Consider the following 20,613-nt stretch of genomic DNA (forward strand, 5'->3'; position numbering starts at 1 on the left):
ACAATTTATGGCAGTGCAGTTATATTGGGTTGCATTACATTGCACAGATGTTCCTAATAAAGTGGTGGGTGATGGTACATTACCATGGCAACTCCACCTACAGATGAAGGTGGTGTGATTTGAATGAAAGCACCAGAGCACCTACTGCATGGACCTTGTGGTGTGATTATTTTGTAAGCTACTGCATGTAAAAGGCTTCTCTAAAACCGTGGGAATAATGGGAGCAGAATTAAGAGCAAAATCAAATAGACAGTTTCAGAATTAAAGGTTATATTAATTAAAGAATGGATTCACAACTTCTTAGCCTTTATTAAAAGAACAGTGAAATGCTCAAATGAACAATGAAACATGTTTTATTGCTGTAATCATTCCTCTTGTTCATACTGACCATTAGAAGATCCCATCATAATGCACTTATAATGATGTTAGTGATGGAGGACAAAAGTTTATCTAAAGTAAAACCTCTTTCTATATCTGATGAGCTGGAAAGTGTTTTTGTGGAAGAGAGGGAAATTACATGATATGCCTATCTAAAATGGACAGCATATGGTGGTTTGGATGTATACATTATGTGAATAGCATATATATTTACTTACATTTTGCAGTGTAAAAAGCCAATAAAGAACATGTTAAAGAAATAGACTTTAAAAACAGTGAAGGTAAGTCAGTGGTTCCCTACCTGGGGGTCAGGACCCTCATGAAGGATCAGTGGATTATCTAAAGGGTTGTGAGATGATAGGACTGGACAGGACAGGAAAAAAGAAAGAAAAAAAAGTCTGACACACAAATTTGTTGTTGTTGTTTTTTTCCTCCAAACTTTCCTCAAATGTTTGTTTTATGTGTTGTTATTTATTGTATTTTATCTCCTTATCGCCTTTAACAGTTATTAAGAATAAAACCAGATAAGTCCTCTTTCATTACAATACAATATATGACTTTGCTTTATTTTATGGGCTCATTAACCAAAGAGGTTGGGAACCACTTCAGTACTCATGAGCAACATCAGGTCTCGGTTTCCTGTCAGGTCCTGCAGCTCTTTGTCCTCCACACCAGCAGGGGGCAGCGTGCAGATTATATGCAGCACGCAGGCCGCTGTGTTCAGTTATCCAACATGTCTGCGCCCAGAAGAGAGCTGCCGACGGCGTGAAGGTACAGGACAGTTGACAGGTACGTGGTTTATGTGCTTTATTTAATTTCTTTTTAGTTTAACACGATGCTCTTTGTACTGGTGTGACAGTCTGAGGCAGTGTGTGTGGATGCTCGGTGTGTTTATGGCGCTCATGTGATTGCAGCTTCCTCTGATGTTCAATGTGACTGCTGTGTGTTGAGCTGCTGTTTATCACGTTTAACATTTATCAGGCGGGATTTTAAAGTCCACCCCTACTTAACAATGTGCTTCACTTCTTGTTCCTTCAGTTTCATGTTTGAGCTTCACTGTGCAGATTGATGTATGTGCGGTTTGACACTAGAAGGCTGTTTTCACCTTCAAGTTTCTCTGTGCCCATTTTTGTAGTTTACTTGTCAGGGACAATGAAAAACCCACTGTAACAAGTTATGATAACATGATATAGATGTGTTACTTACAGGATATCTAGCCAAGGCTAATTTGTTGCCCCTTTCTGTCCCTGGTCAGACTTTTCTACTTAACAATGGTTACAAAATATCATTATTACCAAAAGCACATTAGTTAAATTGAGCACATAATAAATATTGACATGATTTTACAAAACAACATTATTATTTCACTGAAAATCCCATTTTAAGGGGTGGGCCTACAGGGTTTGTGACATCACACCTAGTTTTGCAGCCAAACCTGGTCCAATCCTCACAACAGTGTGATGTGGAAACTTGACTTCAAGTCTGCAATGCACAAACACTGAGACTTCACAGTGGAGGAGACGTCTTGAATCCAGCTGTTAAACTTTTGAGATGAAACATATTTACTGACTCTGGAATTTTTAATGGAGACAGACGAGATGTCAGTTTACGGTTTTACACAAAATAATTGAACCATATCAGACTCCAATTATATTCAGAGTACAGTATTTTATGTACATTATAACACATCTGGAGAGGATCTTTAAAGATGTAGATACACATTATGTCACTCTTGTTCTTAATCATGGGGTTTGATAATTTCAACTAGGGCTGAAACGATTACTCGAATTATTCGAATAATTCGATTACAAAAAATGATCAAGGCAGTTTTTCATGAATCGAAGCTTTGTTTAATTCATTTCACTCGTTTATTTGACCTGCTCTGCTTGTGTTTTACACGGATGGTTATAACTGACGCACTTCGCGTCACTCGCTATGTCGCAGAGCAGTTTACTAGAGTGGAAACTACAAAGTGTGTGCGGCATCTAGTCGGGGGCGCGTGCGCACACACACACACACACACACACACACACACACACACACACACACACACACACACACACACACACACCGATCGGTTTTCTATCGTTTATTTGCCCGTCATGTCTTCTTTTCATAACGTCACCGTGTGGATCATTAAGCTTGTTGTTCTAGTTAGTGAACTATCAGTTTCTCCCTGCTGAGAAGATCTCAGTCAGCCAGTCAGTCAGCAGTAGGAAATGAGGACAGGAGCAGGGAGGTTGATCTCAGGTCTCTACACTGAAAACCTGAGGTAGGAGGAGCGGGGAAATCTAGTGCATTTAATTGTATGTTAGCCTAATGATGCAAAAATTAAAATCAGTCACACTAAAAGTAAGTAAGTTCATGCATTTGTTTCAGAGGGCATTGAAGTTAAATGCAATAAATGGGTTTAGTTTTGATTAAAACAATTGAATATTCAGACCAAATAGCCTTTGTCTAAGTTATAAATCTTAAGTATGTCATATGTCATTATTATTTTCATTTATTTGTTTCAGAAGGTACTGAAGTTAAATGCAATAAGTGGGTTTAGTTTTAGATTAAAACCCACTTGATTGTTCATTTTCAGAGACATGTCTTTTTTGTCCTTTTTCTCATCTTTACTTTTGCTATTTAATAAGGCAAAATAATTTATTCGATTAATCGATGAAATAATGGATAGAATAATCAATTACACAAATAATCGATAGCTGCAGCCCTAATTTCAACGGTATATCCAAGGAAACAGTCACAGTCTGTTAGCAGTGTGTTATTGTTGTAGCTGCTGAAGGTGAAGATAGTTTAAACAACCTTATATGCAGTTTAGTCCAGTGTTTCCCAACCTAGAAGAAAAAACAAAGTTCAGATACACCAATCTGTTTTCAGTTTTTGCACTTTTTCATAAATTTTGATTTTTGGTGACATATTGGATAATTTGAACATTTATTTAAATTAAACCATTGAAGATTAGAGGGAAAAATCACTATTTGGTGGAGTTGTTAACAACTCACAGACATCTGAAATATGAACCCGACTCCACACTGCTTTTTGTAAGACATCAAAAGACAAAAAGATTGGAAACCACTGGTTTCATCTTTAACAATGTGTTGTGTTTTAAAAGTGCGTTATATTATCCATTGTGTCAAATTTTCATCTGAAAAGTAAAAAGGTCATGTGGACCCTTCACCCATATACACTCTAATATGCCATTATATGTTGTCTTAAAAGGTGAATGAGAAACAAGTTTTAAGTTATTGTCCAGATGAAACAGCATTTTGAGAGTTTCTAACTTCCGTATTGTGACGTATTTCAAAGTGAAAAGTGGGAGGAATTTTAGATTTGAACATTGAAAAGTGGGCTAATGGTTTTGATTATTAGAGGAAAAATGTATGTAGGTGAATTTACTTTTTTTCTTAATTCTTCTACTAATCATGCAGTAACTTTAGGACCCCGTGTTGGGAGCTATTGGTTTATCTGGTGATGTATGTTGTTGGGATCTTGTTGCCTCTAATTTTACATCAGGAGTAGTGAACACAGCTCACGATGGCAGCTTCATTTTATTTATTTTGATGTATTGATCTATCCATTAACTCCTGAAGTGGAATACTACCTGACCCCAGGGTCTCTATAATTTGATGAACCACATCTTTAATCAGGTTTCTGCCCCATTAAAGCAAGATTTAAAACAATATAATACAAGTGTTTGAGCTCAGTTTTGACACAGAGCCTCTTTACATTGACATGGACATAATAAAGGGCACTTAAGTTTTGCAAATGCGAAAGTCATCAAATTACCAAAAAGCAACTGGCACACAGTGAACCTGGAGATTTTAGGGCCCCTGGAGGTCTGTTGGTCTGGGGCAAATGGCCACTTTGCCCAGCTGGTAATCCCACATTAATTTATGCCTGCACAGTTTCAATTTTTATAGAGCATAAATTACAAATACATTCCAGCTCATAATGTTTTGTAGTTTTTTTAAAGGCGATCAATCTCAGTGACTCTGCACATCTCTTGCTGTATAATCAGGATCTAATATTAGCTTCAGACTGGAAACCAGTGATCCAGCTGCAGCCCCACAGGAACAAATGTCTCCAGGGTTCAGAGCACTGACTGTGTCACACTCTGGCTGCAGTCACACTTGGCTTGCAGTATCGGAGCTGTAATTCTGAAGAGTGAGTGTTATAATGTCAGAGTCTTGTGTATCCAAGTGTCGGCTGTGGTGCTTCCCCCGAGGATTTAATCATCTAAATCTGTGCCTGCATTGCTGTTTCTCCTCCCAGTCCCCTCACATTGATTATGTGCATGCTGCGGCTGAATATTATCCTCACTATAGGGAAACCTGACAATGGTACGAGTCAGATCACCCTCATATCCTCTTCTAAAAATGCGTTTCTGTTTTTGTTTTTTTTTTGTCCATTGACACCATAGAAATGTTTCAGGATCTTTGACTTAACCCATCCTTGTGTGAATCAGACAATAAAGTCTGATTTTGTGTGAATCAGACAATAAAGTCTGTCAGACAATAAAGTCTGATTCACACAAAAGTTGAGCCTTCAGTCTAACTTTAGCCTATTTATTGACACTCCAGTCAGTGGTTTGAGTTTGATGTGAACTGTGCTCTTACTGTATATGAGAAGAAACCTGACAGCGTTGTATCCACAGCATATAAAATAAGCTGCCTGTCTGCAAAATATATCAGAAGATGATCTGAGCTGAATGCTGTTTTTACTTTTTTTGAAAAAGTATTTCCCCAGCACCCAACCGGGCCGCCGATCCTTCATTGTCGCCGCTTGTTGCTTTTTAGATTTATTCCGAGTGCAGGCAGTTTGCAACTTATTCTGTCGTGCCATTCAAACATGATGAGGAGGAGGGGAAATGTAATTCAGGCGAGCAGGCAAAGAAAACGGCCTCCCTGGGATTTGATCACAGGCAGTCGGAGATAATGCATGCAGGGAGTTTGGACTGGTAGTCATCATTATTCAGCTACAAGGTTCTGGTTTGAACCTTGGCTGCAGTGATGGGCGCGTACGTGCTGCTGCAGCAGCAGTCAACTTCTCACACAACAGTGTTAAAACAGTGCAGAGGACAGCCACTGGCCTCATTAAGTGTTTTATTTTTGCATGTGGCTGCACAACAGCTAGAAAACAAGTGAACTGATGTTACACACCAGCCTTACCAGACCATTAAAAACCGCAGCGGATCAAATGTACACAAAACTATGAGGATATGTCTTTTATATCAGGCGATGATAACAGCAGATATGTGGAGTGTTCTGTATGTGAAGATTGAAATTACACTTTGCATAATGAAGGCTGGAAAACCTGCTGAGAACAGAAAACCTTTACCCTGCAGCTCTGATGAATGTTTTGGCATCTTATCAAATTAGCTGAAACGATAAGTTTTTTAATAAATTAATTAGTCATCAGAAAGTGAGTCTGCAACTATTCTGATAATCAATTAGGCATTTAAGTACTTTTTCAAGCAAAAATACCAAACATTTGATGGTTTCAGCTTATCAAATATTAGGATTAATTGCTTCCATTTGTATGACATTATAGTAAACCTAACATCTTTGGGTTTCGGAGTGATGGTCAGAGAAAACAAGCAATTTGAAGATGTAATCTGGCCCCTGAAACACTGTGATATGTTTCACTGTTCTCTAACGTTTTATACACTAAACAGTCAATCGATAAATGGATGAACTAATTGATTGATGATGAAAATATAGTTTGAAGCTCCAATTTTTGTAGCATTGAGATTAATTGGGTCCAAGCCCAGAAAACTGCCCTCAGACCAAAAAACAAACAAAAAATGTAGACTGTGGGGCCACTTACTAATGAATAGATATAGAATGTTTTAATAAGCACTAGAGCTCAATTGATCAATCAGCTGGGCCAATATATCGGTCAATGTCATCTCATCATAGATATCGTATATCTGTGTTGGAACTGAAGAAACTGCAGTACAGATTCACCAAAAGATGTTTGATGATGTTCAGGAACACTGTCACCATCACTTTACATTTTCTTAACATTCAGCTCTCAACATCAACCTGTGAAGTGCCAACTAACGATTGTTTTCATTATCGATTAATCAGTAAATCAAATGAATTGTTTAGTCTACAAAATGTTTACCTTGCGAGGCAGCTGGTTTTGAAAGACTAACGAGAATCCATCTTGTCAGGCTTCAAGTGACCAATCGGCATCATGTGAGGAACTCCTGGCAGCTACAGGTGTGGTTTAGGTGTGAAGACAGCAAGAAGTAGTTTGAAAACAACAATGGCGGCGCCTGAAAAGGTTAGCATAGATGCAGCTTTAGCATCAGTTATATCAGAACTGGAGATTATTTATATAACTGCATCGCTCGCTACACTGACTTGCTTGCTAGCTTTCAAAGTTCCCCAGATTGCAGCTTGTTGTTTTGTTTTCTATTTGACACTCTCCTGCTACATCACATGGTTCGTTGATCTGATTGGATGATAGATTGTGATAGACAGATGGTTCATGCAATTACTTGCCAAGTATTTTTTGAACGTGGCTGCCCTTTTCTGAACAGTTTCCAAGGACAACTTTTCCCATGGTTCTGTTTTACAAACCATCTGCTGCATCAAGTTAATAAAATGTCAGATAATCATGAAAAATGCCTGTTAAACTTCACACATTACAACTTCTTCAAATGTCTACCACCCTAAATTATTCAGTTGGCAGTCATATAAAACACCAAAAAAATCCATAAAATCCTGGCATTTAAGAAGGTGGAAGCTGATAATAGTTGCTGATTAATTTCCTGTCGATGGATTAATTGTTGCAGCTGCACATGTGAAGGAAGATGGATCAATTGAATGTTATGTGAAGATTAAAATAAGACGTCTAATACTTTTAAATCTAAAACATGCTGAACACTGGAAGCCTCTCCTCTCCAGTTTGGATGAATATTTTGGCTCAGATTAAACGTGTGTCTGCAGAGTAATAAACTCAGCTAAATGTGATTTGAATTTAAAATGATACCGTTTATCAGAATCTATTTTTTCCAAGGAAATTGCAAACTGATTACTTGATGATATGATTCAGTTCTTGCTGCTTATTTTGTAGTTTAGTGCTAATGAGATTTGGTTTTACATCATATTATTTGATGTAGAATTAGTCCATTCCCATTACTGTGGACGTGATGATTAGTTAGATTTCTGATATGCACAGATTATCTAAGAGCTTAAAGAGACGACACCTGCAGGTTCAGATCTGGGTCACACCAGGTCGTGCTAGTTCCATTTTCCAGTCTTGGGGGATCATTCAGACTCGTCTTGAGTTCTTCGTTTTATTTGACTGGCCTTCAGCACCAGGCGTTCAGCGATCAATAGCTCCAGGACTGAAGTTCGATGGGATGAATACTAATGTAGTGGAACAGCTCTGGCATATGACTGCCTCTCTATAACTTCATATCTGATGTTTTTTCTTAATCATAGCGAACGTCTCTCCTGTGGCTCGGTGAATGATCACAGCCCGGTACATTTGTTCTGTTTGGTCACCGCATTTAGTTTGTTGATTACAATTCATCTGTGGCTCCTAATTCATAACATGGTGTCATTTTAAGCAGATACAGCCTCTCAGAGGTCCCTGCTGTCAGTGAAGACTCCTGCTGTGCTGTTTATTGTGCTGTTTACAGAGGATTTTGTTATCTTATGCATTCAAGGATGCCCATCATTTATTGTGGCTTTAATGATATTCAAACCTTTTTGCAAAGATGGGCAGAAACCAAAATTGCTTTTATAATTGTGTTAGTTGCGTGCTCTTTTTTTCTATTAGTATCTGGGGACATCAGCTTGTCTCCAGAGTCTTTCTTCCTCTTTAAGTCATTTGGTGGCAAGGACATCTAGTGGAGAAGTCTTTACTGCATCGCTAATTTATTGTGAATTAATCTCCCAGCTTAATGTCTTGTGTCAAATGTAAAGGTGAACTCTGCCACTAGATGGACTGCCAAACTAAGAGTTGAATAAAACTGACCTGGTTTTACTGTGTTAAGAAGATAAGAGAGACTGATTTCTTTGTCATTTCAAAGAATACAAATCACAGTTTCTGTTTGGAGATGAGTCCTGACAGGTTTTATCTGTTTAAAGAGGCAGAATAAGAAATGGGTTTTACTGTTGTTACTGAGTGATGAGACTTGAATAAGAATGCTTTAGCCCTAGGGAGAGGAAACATTTATCAGTTAATGGATTGCACATGTGAAATCTACCACAGGATGGGACATAAGTGTGCTTTAGTAAATTTGAAACAACTGAAATGACAGGCTTAAACTGCTTAATTAGTGCTGGAAATGGCCACAAGCTGTAGATAAGATGATTCCACATCACAAAGGGAACAGTTGAATAGGATGTTGCATCAGGTAACAAATAAAAAACAAATCTAGAATAAATGGTTTGTAGTTTATTTGACAACATGAGTTTTTACGTCTGTCTTAAAACAACATTCAAAAGCCCAAATGAACCTTGAAGCTTTTTTTTTTCTTGCTATAGTCATTCACATATTTCAGAAAGAAAAAAACAAATCCACAGTCCTCCTGAAGTGAAACAATCTCTTAAAGGGTTTATCTGAAACTAATTTGAAGCTTCAGCTGTCCAAATTTGTCAAATCAAGTAGATATCTTTCAACTTTAGTCTTTTTAGTGCCAGATTCTCTTTTTCTACAATCCTTCAACCACAGCTCAACAGGGAAACACTGTCTAGGGGAAATATAGACAGGGAATTTCGTTTTAAGAAGAAAATAACCTTCAATTTGATTTAACGAGCTCAGACGGCCAAAGCCTCATATTAGCTTCTGATAAACCTTTTAAATATTTTTGAAAAAAATGAGGACTGTGGATTTCGGCCGCCCATCACTTACATTGAAGCAGATTTGAAGGGGATCTTTCAATAGTCAGTATGAACAGGAGGAACGATTACAGTGAAGAAAACCTCTTTCAGTGTTCATATGGGCACCAGACTTGAACAATTGTGAACGTGTCCTTTAAACATGAGAGAAAGCCATCAGGAGTTGATATCTGCAGAAATCCTTAGTTGAGGAACCAGATCATATCTTGGGAGAAAACATTGAATCAATAGATCCTTAATTAAGAAATAAGAAAAACATGAAATCACAAACAACTACAAAAATATTAGACAAGAGAGTAAAGATGCAAGAGTCCAGTCATGGCATCAGTGCTACAAACCATCACAATTTGTCATCACTTGTACAAAATATTTCATACAAAATAGTTAAAACTGGACTGATAACTTTACATCCCAGTTAGAGCTGCAACTAATGATGACTTTCATTATTGATCTGCTGATTATAATCTTGATTTATCATTTGGTCTATAGAATGACCAAAAGCTGTGAAAAGTTAATTGACCACTATTACATTGAAAAAAGAATGAACAGCTCTAGTTGACATCAAATTGTCTTTTTTGTTGGACCAAAACACAAAAACATCCCCAGATATTGAATTTATAGTAACATAAGATGAAAAAAAGCAGCAAACCCTCACAAATGGTGAGCTGGAACTTGTTTGACATTTTTACTTTAAAAATGACTGAAACGTTTAATCGTTTATCAAAATGACATATATATTATATTATTATATTTTCCTGCCTATCGCTAAATTGTTGCAGCTCTAATCCCTTTCACTTAATCTCAGTTGTTTGTCTTTTTGATGCACTGAGGTAACATTTTCCATTTCCTGACACTACAGGACATAAAGGAACATTAAACCATGTTAGTATTAAACCTGGGCAAGTATAAGACCCCCAAACCTACAAATGTGGTTTATGATTGGCCGGCAACCAGCCGTAGAGAAACATAAACCAACTACATAAACATGCTCTGATAGAAATATAGTGTAAAGAAAACAAAGCCTTTACACGTTACCATCATGAGTCTTTGTCAGAGTGTCTCTGGAATAGGATAATAATGTCTGATGCTGCATGTGGCAACACAGAATCTGCAGTATCAGAAAAATCTCCCTTCACTGACTTTACTTAACTCGATTTTAAATTAGCAGAGATAAAAAGAAGAGAAAGCAGATAATGTGTAACAAAGGTTATTGAACCAGACCAGAATTTGTGTTGTCACAGGCCTGATCCCACTGAGAAATCAATTAGTATTCAGATTTTTATTTCATCAGACTGCAGTAAAAAGACGTGAAAGATATAAAAAGAAGACATGACCTTCTCCTCGTTCCTCCAATGTCCGGATCATTTATAATATTGAAGAAGGTCTTGGACTTTTAAACCAAAGCAATCTCTCAAAGATCTTTTCTTTCGTTTTTTCTAAGACGGATACCTCCAACCTTGACTTGTCAGTAAGAAATAACAGACTTAGAGGCATCATTGATGTTGCCTGCTGTTCTGTTTGTCTCCTTAATGAAGACTAAAAGAGAGACTAATAGCCTAAACAACAAACAGCGGTGGGCTTCACCGGTGCAATTAAGCCCGAGTTTTTTTAATAGAAAACTGATTAATTTCTTTAATCAAAGTCAGCTTTATCCTTGAAGTGCAGTCAGTTTTAATTATGCTGAAACTCAAAGAACTCACAGAAACCCGCTCTTACCGCTCTGTGAAAACAGTGAGACATTTCTGACACATTATAATGAAAAGGTGATAATAAAAAAAAACTAATGAGGTTTTACACCAGGAGTCTAATTTCAGATTATCTTTCACAACAGTTCATTGAAACCTGCACATAATGGTGACGGGGCGGATCCTCCTGCTTTTTCTCCTGTGTGCTGACTTTTTATTGACATGTTTACCTCTGTCAGCGATGTTTTGTTACCAGCCCTGATGCTTGTCTGACAGTCGGCTAGAGAGAGAATTTTTTTCTTTTCCTCAGTTTCCTAGACAAAGTGACCAAGGAATAAGTTGCTTGGATCTTGGGGGCGAGAAACAATTCATTAACCTACAATACAAGAATGGTTTAATACTTCAAACCAAATCCTGAGTGAATATTTGTGAGGGCGAGATCTTGAAATGTCAGGAAAAGGAAAGACAGCATTTTGGAGAACTGACCGACATCGGCAGTAGTTTTTGCTCCCTTTTAGCTCATCTCACCTTCGTCCTATTAGTCAGTAATTTAAATGCTGGCTTTGTGGCACACCATTCATCAAGCACATTTTTAACAAAGTGCTTTTACGCAGGCCCGGACAAATTGCTTTTTCTCTGTGCTCTCTTGTTATTGACGCCGCTGTTGCCAGTAATTGCCGTAGGAATGTAATATTCAGCCTAAAAAGCAGCTCAAAATTGTGTCTGTTCCTTTTCGAATTACTGCGTCTTTGATTTGATTATTCGTAGCAAAAACATTAACCCAGCTCTGATTGGGGCTTATTGTACAGCCTCGCACCACGTTTCTGCTGCTTTACAGTTTAATTCTGCTTTACTCCTTGAATCTAGTGTAAATTCAGCTGTGTTCAAACCTACTGTGAGTGCAGTTGCGATGCCTTATGTAGGTCAATTCTTCTGTAGCTCTGCCTTGTGATGAGTGATTTCATTTTGCGAGGGAACTGCAGTTTTATTATTCATACTCCAACAGAGACTGGAGTTGCGGTGCATTAAAGCATGACGTTGTCATTTCCCCCCACTCTCAGAAGTGTTACTCCCTTTGCCCCAAATTGGAATTAAACCCAACATTTGATGCTGGACCTAATTGTTTTGCTCCCCCAGTCACGAAACGCCAGTTAAGCCTCACCTTTCTGTGTCCACAAAATTTTGTTTTATTGGGTGATACTTTTTTTTTTGTAGCCTTTTTTTTTTTTTTTTTTTTTCCTCCGCTCAAACTGCTGTTTTAGTTATTTTTTCTGCAGTTTGCCGGTTAAGGATTCATGAGTGTTCCTGTCATCGTTTGATAACTGTGGAGGGTGTTCTCATTCAGATTCAATGCATACTAGTCTCTGCAGTCTCTAACTGGCTCCAAAATTGATCTGAACTGCAACACAATTTTTCTACAATGAAGTAGCTGAGCACATTAGGAGACTAGTGTGAAATTGACCTCTGAAAAGTAGCAGCGTGCTCGAGTTACATTGTAAAGACGACTATTGAGGGAATTCAAACTAAATGGACTCTATTTGGGTCTCTTTCCCTTTCTGCAGTATGCGGATCACCTTAATGCCCTTACAAATATTGCCTCATGGTGGTTGTACTTTAACGGCCGCTGGATAATCAGCAGCCCAGATAGAATCGCAACTTTTCTTGGTTTGTTGCTCTGAAGCAGCATGAGGTCCCATATATCTTTTTGGTACTGTCTCTTCTGTTGATCTAATTGGATACCCTCTGTTGCCTACAAGGAATCATTGCTAGACCTCTTCTCTCCCCTCAAGTACTTATTTTTATTGAATGCAGCGTTCCCCCGAATCACAAGGCTCAACCTAAAAACTTCTATTTGTCCCTTGGCTCCAGTCATTGATCTTTTTTTTTTGTGCCTGCTTCTTTTTTTTAAAGCTGTGTCAGTATCACTTTTATTCCAGCAGAGGATTATAGGCCTGCTTTTAGGTGCTCTGCCTCCCCAGAGAAAGCCCAGGAGTTCAGGCCATTCTCCACAATCCACTAATTGATTTTCTTATTTGGCAAATGCATTTTAAGGTGGAATGAAAAAGACGACCCCTCTTTGTGTTCATATACAAGAATGACACTTCTACCCTTTCCTCTGTGTATTAGTATTGTCACTTAGCCCTCCTCCGCCCTCGACACTTGGCTTCTTCTGATGGGGAAGAAGCTCAGCAGCAGCACAGGGAGTTTAGAAGTGACACATCTGAGACAGAGGTGAAGCATTTTGGCATGCGCCCTGCTATTTTTTTTGAAAGAAGTTTAAATCCTGCCAGTTCTCACGCTCCTCAACACGGCGAGCATCTCGCTTCACTGCTGATCCACACTGCAACACCTCCAGGAAAGTGGCTCTCACTGAGCCGATCGAAGGCAAAGATTTTTTTAATTACTCGCCCGCTGCAATGGAAAGGCACGGTTTTCGCCTGTGGGTATCGGTATCGACTTGGGTGTATGATCATTTAATGAGCCCAGCGTGTAAATGATTTGTTGCAGTTGTGTATGCTTGAAAGGCTAATTTGTTTGTTTTTTCTTCTGCTTTTTCAGTGGATGGATTCTTTGTTTACTTCGAGGCAGATTTAAGGCTTTCCACACAGACCAGGATGTCAAAGATCACCAAGGCAGCCAAGGCTGTGAAGAAATTGGATGTAAGCGGTGTAATCCGGGCCATAGTGAGGTCAGGACAAGCAGCTCCTGGTCCCCCACTGGGGCCCATCCTGGGGCAGGTAAAATTACTTTACGATTCCACTTCTTGTTCCATCTGTTCGCCTCAGCTAATCAGCAGTATTAACGTAATTGCAGGAGCACGGCTTCATTTTATCTGCCGTCCTCCTGCACACAGCTCTCATTAACTGCGAGACAACCCGATCCTTCCCTTTTGTCACTTTGCCGAACACACAGTTGCCTCTCTCCCCCTCAGTCACCTCTCTGTACATCCTCATCACCTCCTCCGTCTCCTCCCATAGCTCTATTCATATTCTCATCCATTCTTATTCTAGTCGCACAGCTCCATTGTGCAGGTGGGTGCCACACTCTGCCTCAGTCTGCAACTATTTTCTCGCTGTTTCCAAGCCAGAGACATCAGCACCTTCATCCACAATAGCTGTCTATATGCATTAGCCTCACTCTTTTAAAAGAGCTGGCGGATGAAATGGGAATGCACCTGTGAAGGTTTTGTCTTAAATTCTGTATACTTTCTCCTGCTTCAATTGCTCCACAGAGACAGCTGAGGCTGTCTTGTTTTTGTTTTTTATTGCTCGGGGATGCACCACACAACTTTTTCATCACTGATGCCAATTCCAACTAGAAAAATATATGTATTGGCTGGCACAATAATAAAATAACTCAGCAGTGCTCAAGCATCGAGGAATGAACAGTACAGGAGGAATAAACATAACAGAGGCTGAATTATTTTTTGTTGTAAATAAAATCATCCTCTGGTATTTGAAGGAGTTATATGCTGACTGTCTGCACTTTAATCTAAATCACACAAGTATATTGTATACAAATGATATAATTAGCCTCTTTAATGGACAGTGCTCATTAGGCTTGGATGCCATTGCATGCTTGGAAACCACGTCCATCCTCACAGTTAATCCATCTCTGTGACTTAATGACAAGAGAACAACACAAGTGAAAGAAGAAAAGAGAGCTACATTGCATGTGTTTAATGGTATCAGAAAGAGAACAAATGTTGGTGTCAGAAAGGACTCAAATGATGTCAGACTCTCATATTTCTCTCATCTGACACCCAGTGCCATCATTTCAGGGTCCTTTTGAAAATAATGTGCTTTGCTGTCACCAGCTGCACAACATAAACTAAAACATAAAATATGTTCATCACTGGGAACTTGATCAAACGCCAGACTCAGACTTTACTAGATTTATTGCTCAAAATTACTGCAGTTTTAACTCATTTTAAACACATTCCTCTGCTGTTTTTTTAACATAATTTTCAGTACATCTTTGTTTCAGTCGGTCTGAACATTTCCTCCCTGTCCAATTCTTTGTTCTCGTCTAGTTTAAGTTAAAGTGATTCAATCTCTCCGTCCTCTCCAGCTCAGTTTTAGTGTCGGTCGATCCCTCACTTCACATACTGCATCATTTATTAAGGTAATGTGGGCGTCTCATCTATGACACTCAATTTTACCTTTGCAAACCAGAGTTTTTCACATCAGAAACAGCCGAGGAGACCTGCCTTAAGGTTGCTATGATCAATATTTTTGCCTGTAGTGACAAATCCACAGAGATAACACCCTGCAGTTCCTCTTGGCTCTACAGAGCTTCATAGAGTCTTTTAACTTATTGTTTTGGTTTTACAGCCCGCAGCTTTATGTTTTCACGCTTGTCTCCAGATGCAGCAGGCAGCTGTTTTCAGCCAAAAAATCCGAACAAGCCGACTGTTCACAAGCAGCCCTGCTCCCAGAGAGCAGACATGGTTATCGACCAGCTGGTGAACATAACCAGATATTTTGCTCAGGAGTTGGTGTCCAACAATTCACTTAATATAAGTTTAATAAAGAATCTCGCAGGCACACAGATGGTGGTAAGGACCTGATCAGATTGAGGTTTAACAGCAACTTTTGAAATACAAATACAGTGAGTAGTACAGTACTGATTTGTACAGTTGAGAAACATCCAGTAAAAAGGAGAATCTGAGCTTTAATCTCAACCCAGTTCTGCATCTTTTATTCCTACTCAAAAATGCAGCAGTCAGGATTTTAACTGCTGCCAAGTGAAGAGACTGTAATAACCCAATTTTACCATCTCTGAACTGTTTACCAGTTAGATGTATAATTGATTTAAAGTTTTTCACAGATCACATTTAAGGAGCAACTAAATCTTCCTCCCACTCTGCTGCCCCAGAGGCCCCAGAGTTCCCTCCGAGCCGAAGCTAAGAATGAAATATCTTGCTTGGATTGTCATGATCCACTATAAAGGTCATTGAGTTTTTCTGTTTGGCACATTGGTGGCACACCCTCTCTCATGAACGTCTAGACATCAATCAAATAAAAAATGTTCCACTTTTCATAAGAGAAAACACTGTGCACCTGTAATATTTTATGTGCATTTTATGTTGCAAAATCATATTTTTAACAAGTACTCCATTGATTTAACATCGCAGGCCTACAGCATTGTTGCATTCACTGGAGACAGTTTTAACAAAAAGAATGAAAATCGATGCTACAGAACCTGAGATATTGCAACACAAACCTGGCAGCTACATTACCCAGAATGCAATTTGACCGCTAACAGTTTGGTCGTAGATACATATATTACTAATGTAGCCTTGAGCTTCCAGCCTCAAGCAGAGATTAGGGAGCCAGTTACAGAGGTCTGGTAACCTCACTTATTTCTAACCCCAAACCAACTGATTTTTTCCATTTTCAAACTTGTAGTTTTCATCCCCAAACGATCACTTGAGGCAATTCATCAGATTTTCCGCAGCTCCCTCTGGAGCCACAAAAGACTTCTTACAATTTTTTTCACATTTGCAGTCGTGCTTCCTAAGACTTGTAGATACTCTAATGTGTGAAATTGGTGGAGGTCGTCTTTAAGAAGCTTACAATAGATGTAAAAAAAAAAAAAAATCAACAAACAATAGCAACTAATCCTCTGTGTCTCACATCATATAAAACATTGTCACAGTGACATGAGTACAGATGAGTCAGTATCAGTGGGCACATGTGATATTTTTGGTTGTTCTTAATATCTCAAAGTATCAGAGCTAAAGGTGAGGTTTTTTGCATTGTGGTGGTATTTAGTCTCATTACTGTGATTCTTTCCAATAAAGTTATCAAAGAACAGTGAGAAATCAGGGGAAATGATCACTTCTCTGAGGGAATTATTTCTATTTAGCATCAACTCCTATCACCAGAAAGCTGTTGGTTTTGTCTACTTGTTGAAGAGTTGTGTAGAGATGAGTCCGTTTCAGTTGGTTTTGAAGTTGGTGTGCAAGCCTGTGTCCACTTATGCGGTTTCCCAGCGAGGACTCTGCTGTTAATCTTTCGGTGCCGACTACGCTCCTAGGCAACTCCGCAGGTGCAGTTGGACGCCAAACGAACGAGGTGCCTGACAGTGAGCCCATAAGCTAGTCTAGCAGTGTCACTCCATGGCAGACGGGCAGAAGTCCAGGCCGATGTGTTGCTATTATGGTTCACTTGAAGCAGTCAGATGTAGGCCGGTAGTCAGATGTGGGCCGGTATTATGGTCTCGGTTGATGCCTGGTCATTTTGTGGCTAAGTGTCAAATCAAACTTTTTGGCGACACAAACTACTCGAATAGTCAAATAGTCTTACGAGTGACTCCATTGACTGGTCAACAGAACTTTAAAAATGCTATAAAAACATGGGACTTATGGTGCAAGATATAAAAAGACAAATAGAATAATAACAATAAATTGCACGTACAGTCTAGGTGAGGAAACGAGAAGAATAGAAAAGACGTCTAAAAAAAACAAGCAAACTGAGATAAACTAGAACAAAGTTTTGTGAACCCAGATGAAGACCAGCCTGACTAAAGACAATGTGTCTAGCCCTTTCATCAGCTAGCGAAGACTGGTTTAGAAAATGCTTCTAAAATGGCAGCTCATAATTTCTGATTTGGAAATTAATTCAGTTGTTTGACATGCACTATTCGCATACTTCAAACCATCACTATCGTCAAACATTTGTGATTCTAAACATAATCTTTATGGTGATTACATAAACTATTCAGGAAAATTTTAGTCTAACCGTAGCACGTATTTCAGCATAAATTCATGACTAGCCAGGTGTTAAGACGATTTCCCACACACAAAACAGATGCTCAGAGTTTGACACCAATCTGATTACATGACAAATTGAAATGTATTATTGTGATATACACAGATACTCACATACAACATTGATTGTCCTCAGACAAAAATCTAAAACTGCATTCGATGTCCATGTTTTTATAGTCCCTTTGTTCTGACAGCAAACGGCAGGGGTCCCCGGACATGTGATGCATTTGTGTGTGTGTGTTTTTATGTATGTGTGTTTGTGTGACAGAGAGGGGGGGTGAGAGGAGAAGAGTGTGTATGTATTCAGTGTTGTTTCCATCTAAAATAACCCAAGAAATCATTTTAGTGTCTTCACATCCTGCTGTTACTTCGTTATCTTGTCAGATCATCTGTCTCTCAAAGGGTTTTGAGAGCCCAGGGCTGGTCTGGCCAGCGTCATCCTGTCACCCCCACTGAGAAACTGTGAAAGATGAAAGGCCAGTTATGTGAGACACTCACCTCCACATCCCTGTGTGAAATTAAAGAAAGGTTTTGTCGAGTTTAATTCAAAAACAAAACAGACCTGTCCTCCCTACAGTACTGTATTGAAAGCTGAATTTTCTGTCAGGCTGTCTGTCCAAATTCAAAGATCATTTGTTAACAACAATGTAAAAGACAGTAAATCCCCACATTTGAGAAGCTGGAACCAGCAAATGTTTTGGCATTTGGGTTTGATAAACAGCTTAAGCGATTATCAAAATCAGCATTTCCCCAATAATTGTACAGGCCTAGTGCGCTGCCAGGCTAACGAGAACCTCTGCCAAGCCAAAAATATATTTTTTTGTAATACCAAAAATAACACAAGATTTAACGACCATTTGTGTTTGTGAGTCCGAAAAGGACCCAAACACAACCTCTGTCACAATCTCTGTGTTGTTGCCTGGGAAACTTGTGATGCAATGGGAGTACAACTGCTGTGAGTGCCTTTAAATCACTACATAGCGAGTGTGTGAACGTGTTGGAAGCAGGTTAGCTAACATGAGCATGGCACCGCCTAAAAAGAGAAAAGGCTCTAATGCGAGGGATATACAACCAAAATATATTAAAGCTTTTCTGCAAAAATACAGAAGGGAGAAAAAGGGAGAGGGACAGAAGTAGGAAAAGCAAGAGGGGCATATTGGGCAGGGGTATCTGCGCATCTGTTTAGGGTTTTTATGAGCGTACCGCCAGGCTTGAAATTTTTTTTATGGGAAACGCTGAAAATAGTTGGCAATTTTCTGTCAATCGACTAACCAATTAATCAGACGATCATTTCAACCCTTGTTCTTCATTATTTCATTTTTTTTAAGCATCAGGCTCACTGATCTCCTGTGCTCGGCTGATGTCACCCCAAACATCTGAGACCACTATCAGTATGCATTTGTCTCCAAAGTCTTTTGCATCATTCATTTCTTATAGGATATACTTTGAAGTTCTCTCTGAAGGCTGCAGTGCTGATGGTGTGCGCTATGATGAATGATTTAGACATCTGTCTGTTAAATGTGGCTCTCTCTTGTAGACTAGGCAGGTGTGAGCTGGTAGGCATACTGTAGCTGTAGCTGTCGCTGCATCAGGGTTAATGAGGTGAGATGGGTTGTAACCAAGTGCTCAACCAAGCAAAGCAAAGCCATATGTTTGTCTAAAGGTGCCTCCTTTTGAACTGTTTGGGATGTCATTGTTGTCAGGCAGCGTGTTGTGTGCGTTTGTCTCTCTTGGCTCCTGTGCTCCATCAAGCTCACAGTGAGTAGCAAGCGGTAAATAAATGGCAGTCGGCAGCCACTCTGCTTTAGGCAGTGGCCCTGACCCTTTAATCTTAGCCAGCCTCTCCCTCTCTGTTTTTTCCTCGCCTTTGACTAACCACCCTTGACAGGGAAAGTGCAGAGAGAGAGGTAGGCTGCCTGTCTGCTGCGGGGCAAATCTAAACAAATGAGAAATTTAAAAAAAGGAACAGGAGACAAAAAAAGGGAAACTGAAAGCTTCGGTACATGAGTATAATTACAGGCTAGATTGAAATTAGCACATGCGAATGGAAGGAATGAATAGAGGGCGCCGGAGAGAGTGGCAAAATAAGAAACAAAATGGGAGAGCATGATGCACTTTTCTTCAGGAGCAGGTTATAGGAGTCGGGGTGTGCTGAGGGAAAAATGCTGAGCACTGTATATTGAGCTTAACAGGTGTAACAAATTCTAGGAGGTAGTCATTTACCGAGCCGGCTGCCTATGCAGTCATTCCTTTTAGTATAATAGAAATATGAGAAGTTGCCCAACAGGGAGTTTGTGTTCTTGAAATTTCACTATGAATGAAAAGTGCAGTACAAATTAAATGTATTATTATTATTATTTATTTAGTTATTTATTTATTAAATGTAGAGCGCAGGAGGGGGAGATGAAAGAAAATGAGTGGGCGAGAGTTGGATGCTGTCTGCTACACTGGTTATCTCTCTGTGATTTTCCTTAAAAGTCTCTCTGAACCAGAGAGGAATTCCCCGCAGAAACTGTAAGTGAATTAATTTTGTGGCTGAGTGTGTACATGAGTGCTAATACACCCCATAAAGATTTGTGGTCTAATGGTAACATTCACGGTTCAGTATGTATTTCAGTTTTGGAATCATGGTTCAGTACAGGAGAAAAAATAATAATTAAATAACATTTTGGTCCTATCATTTGAAAAATGTAATCATCCAATAATACCTCATTGGTTGAAACATTTACTGAGTTGTGCTGCAGTGGAAAAAGTAAACAATTTTTTTCTGTTTCAGGACACCTGCTGTCAGCTGATTTATGGTCACTCAGAACTGGTTTTCATGACGAATTGTCCGACATTCACGTAAACGTGTTTACAATTGTTCCAAACAGCTTCACTCAAAGCCGACCCTTGCAGAAAAAGGAGGGGG

At 39.1% G+C, this 20,613-nt stretch overlaps 1 protein-coding gene across 1 annotated transcript in view; it reads left to right on the plus strand.

Moving 5' to 3' along the window:
• The first annotated feature begins 1,105 nt into the window (after positions 1-1,105).
• Positions 1,106-20,613, plus strand: part of mrpl11 (mitochondrial ribosomal protein L11) — a 44,333-nt gene continuing 24,825 nt past the window's right edge. The window contains exons 1-2 of the mRNA XM_062425782.1: positions 1,106-1,167; positions 13,487-13,665. Coding sequence (XP_062281766.1) covers positions 13,543-13,665 — 123 coding nt within the window. The 5' untranslated portion in view covers positions 1,106-1,167; positions 13,487-13,542. The remainder of the gene's footprint in view (positions 1,168-13,486; positions 13,666-20,613) is intronic.

This window comes from Scomber scombrus, chromosome 9 (assembly GCF_963691925.1).
Source record: "Scomber scombrus chromosome 9, fScoSco1.1, whole genome shotgun sequence".
Taxonomy (NCBI): domain Eukaryota; kingdom Metazoa; phylum Chordata; class Actinopteri; order Scombriformes; family Scombridae; genus Scomber; species Scomber scombrus.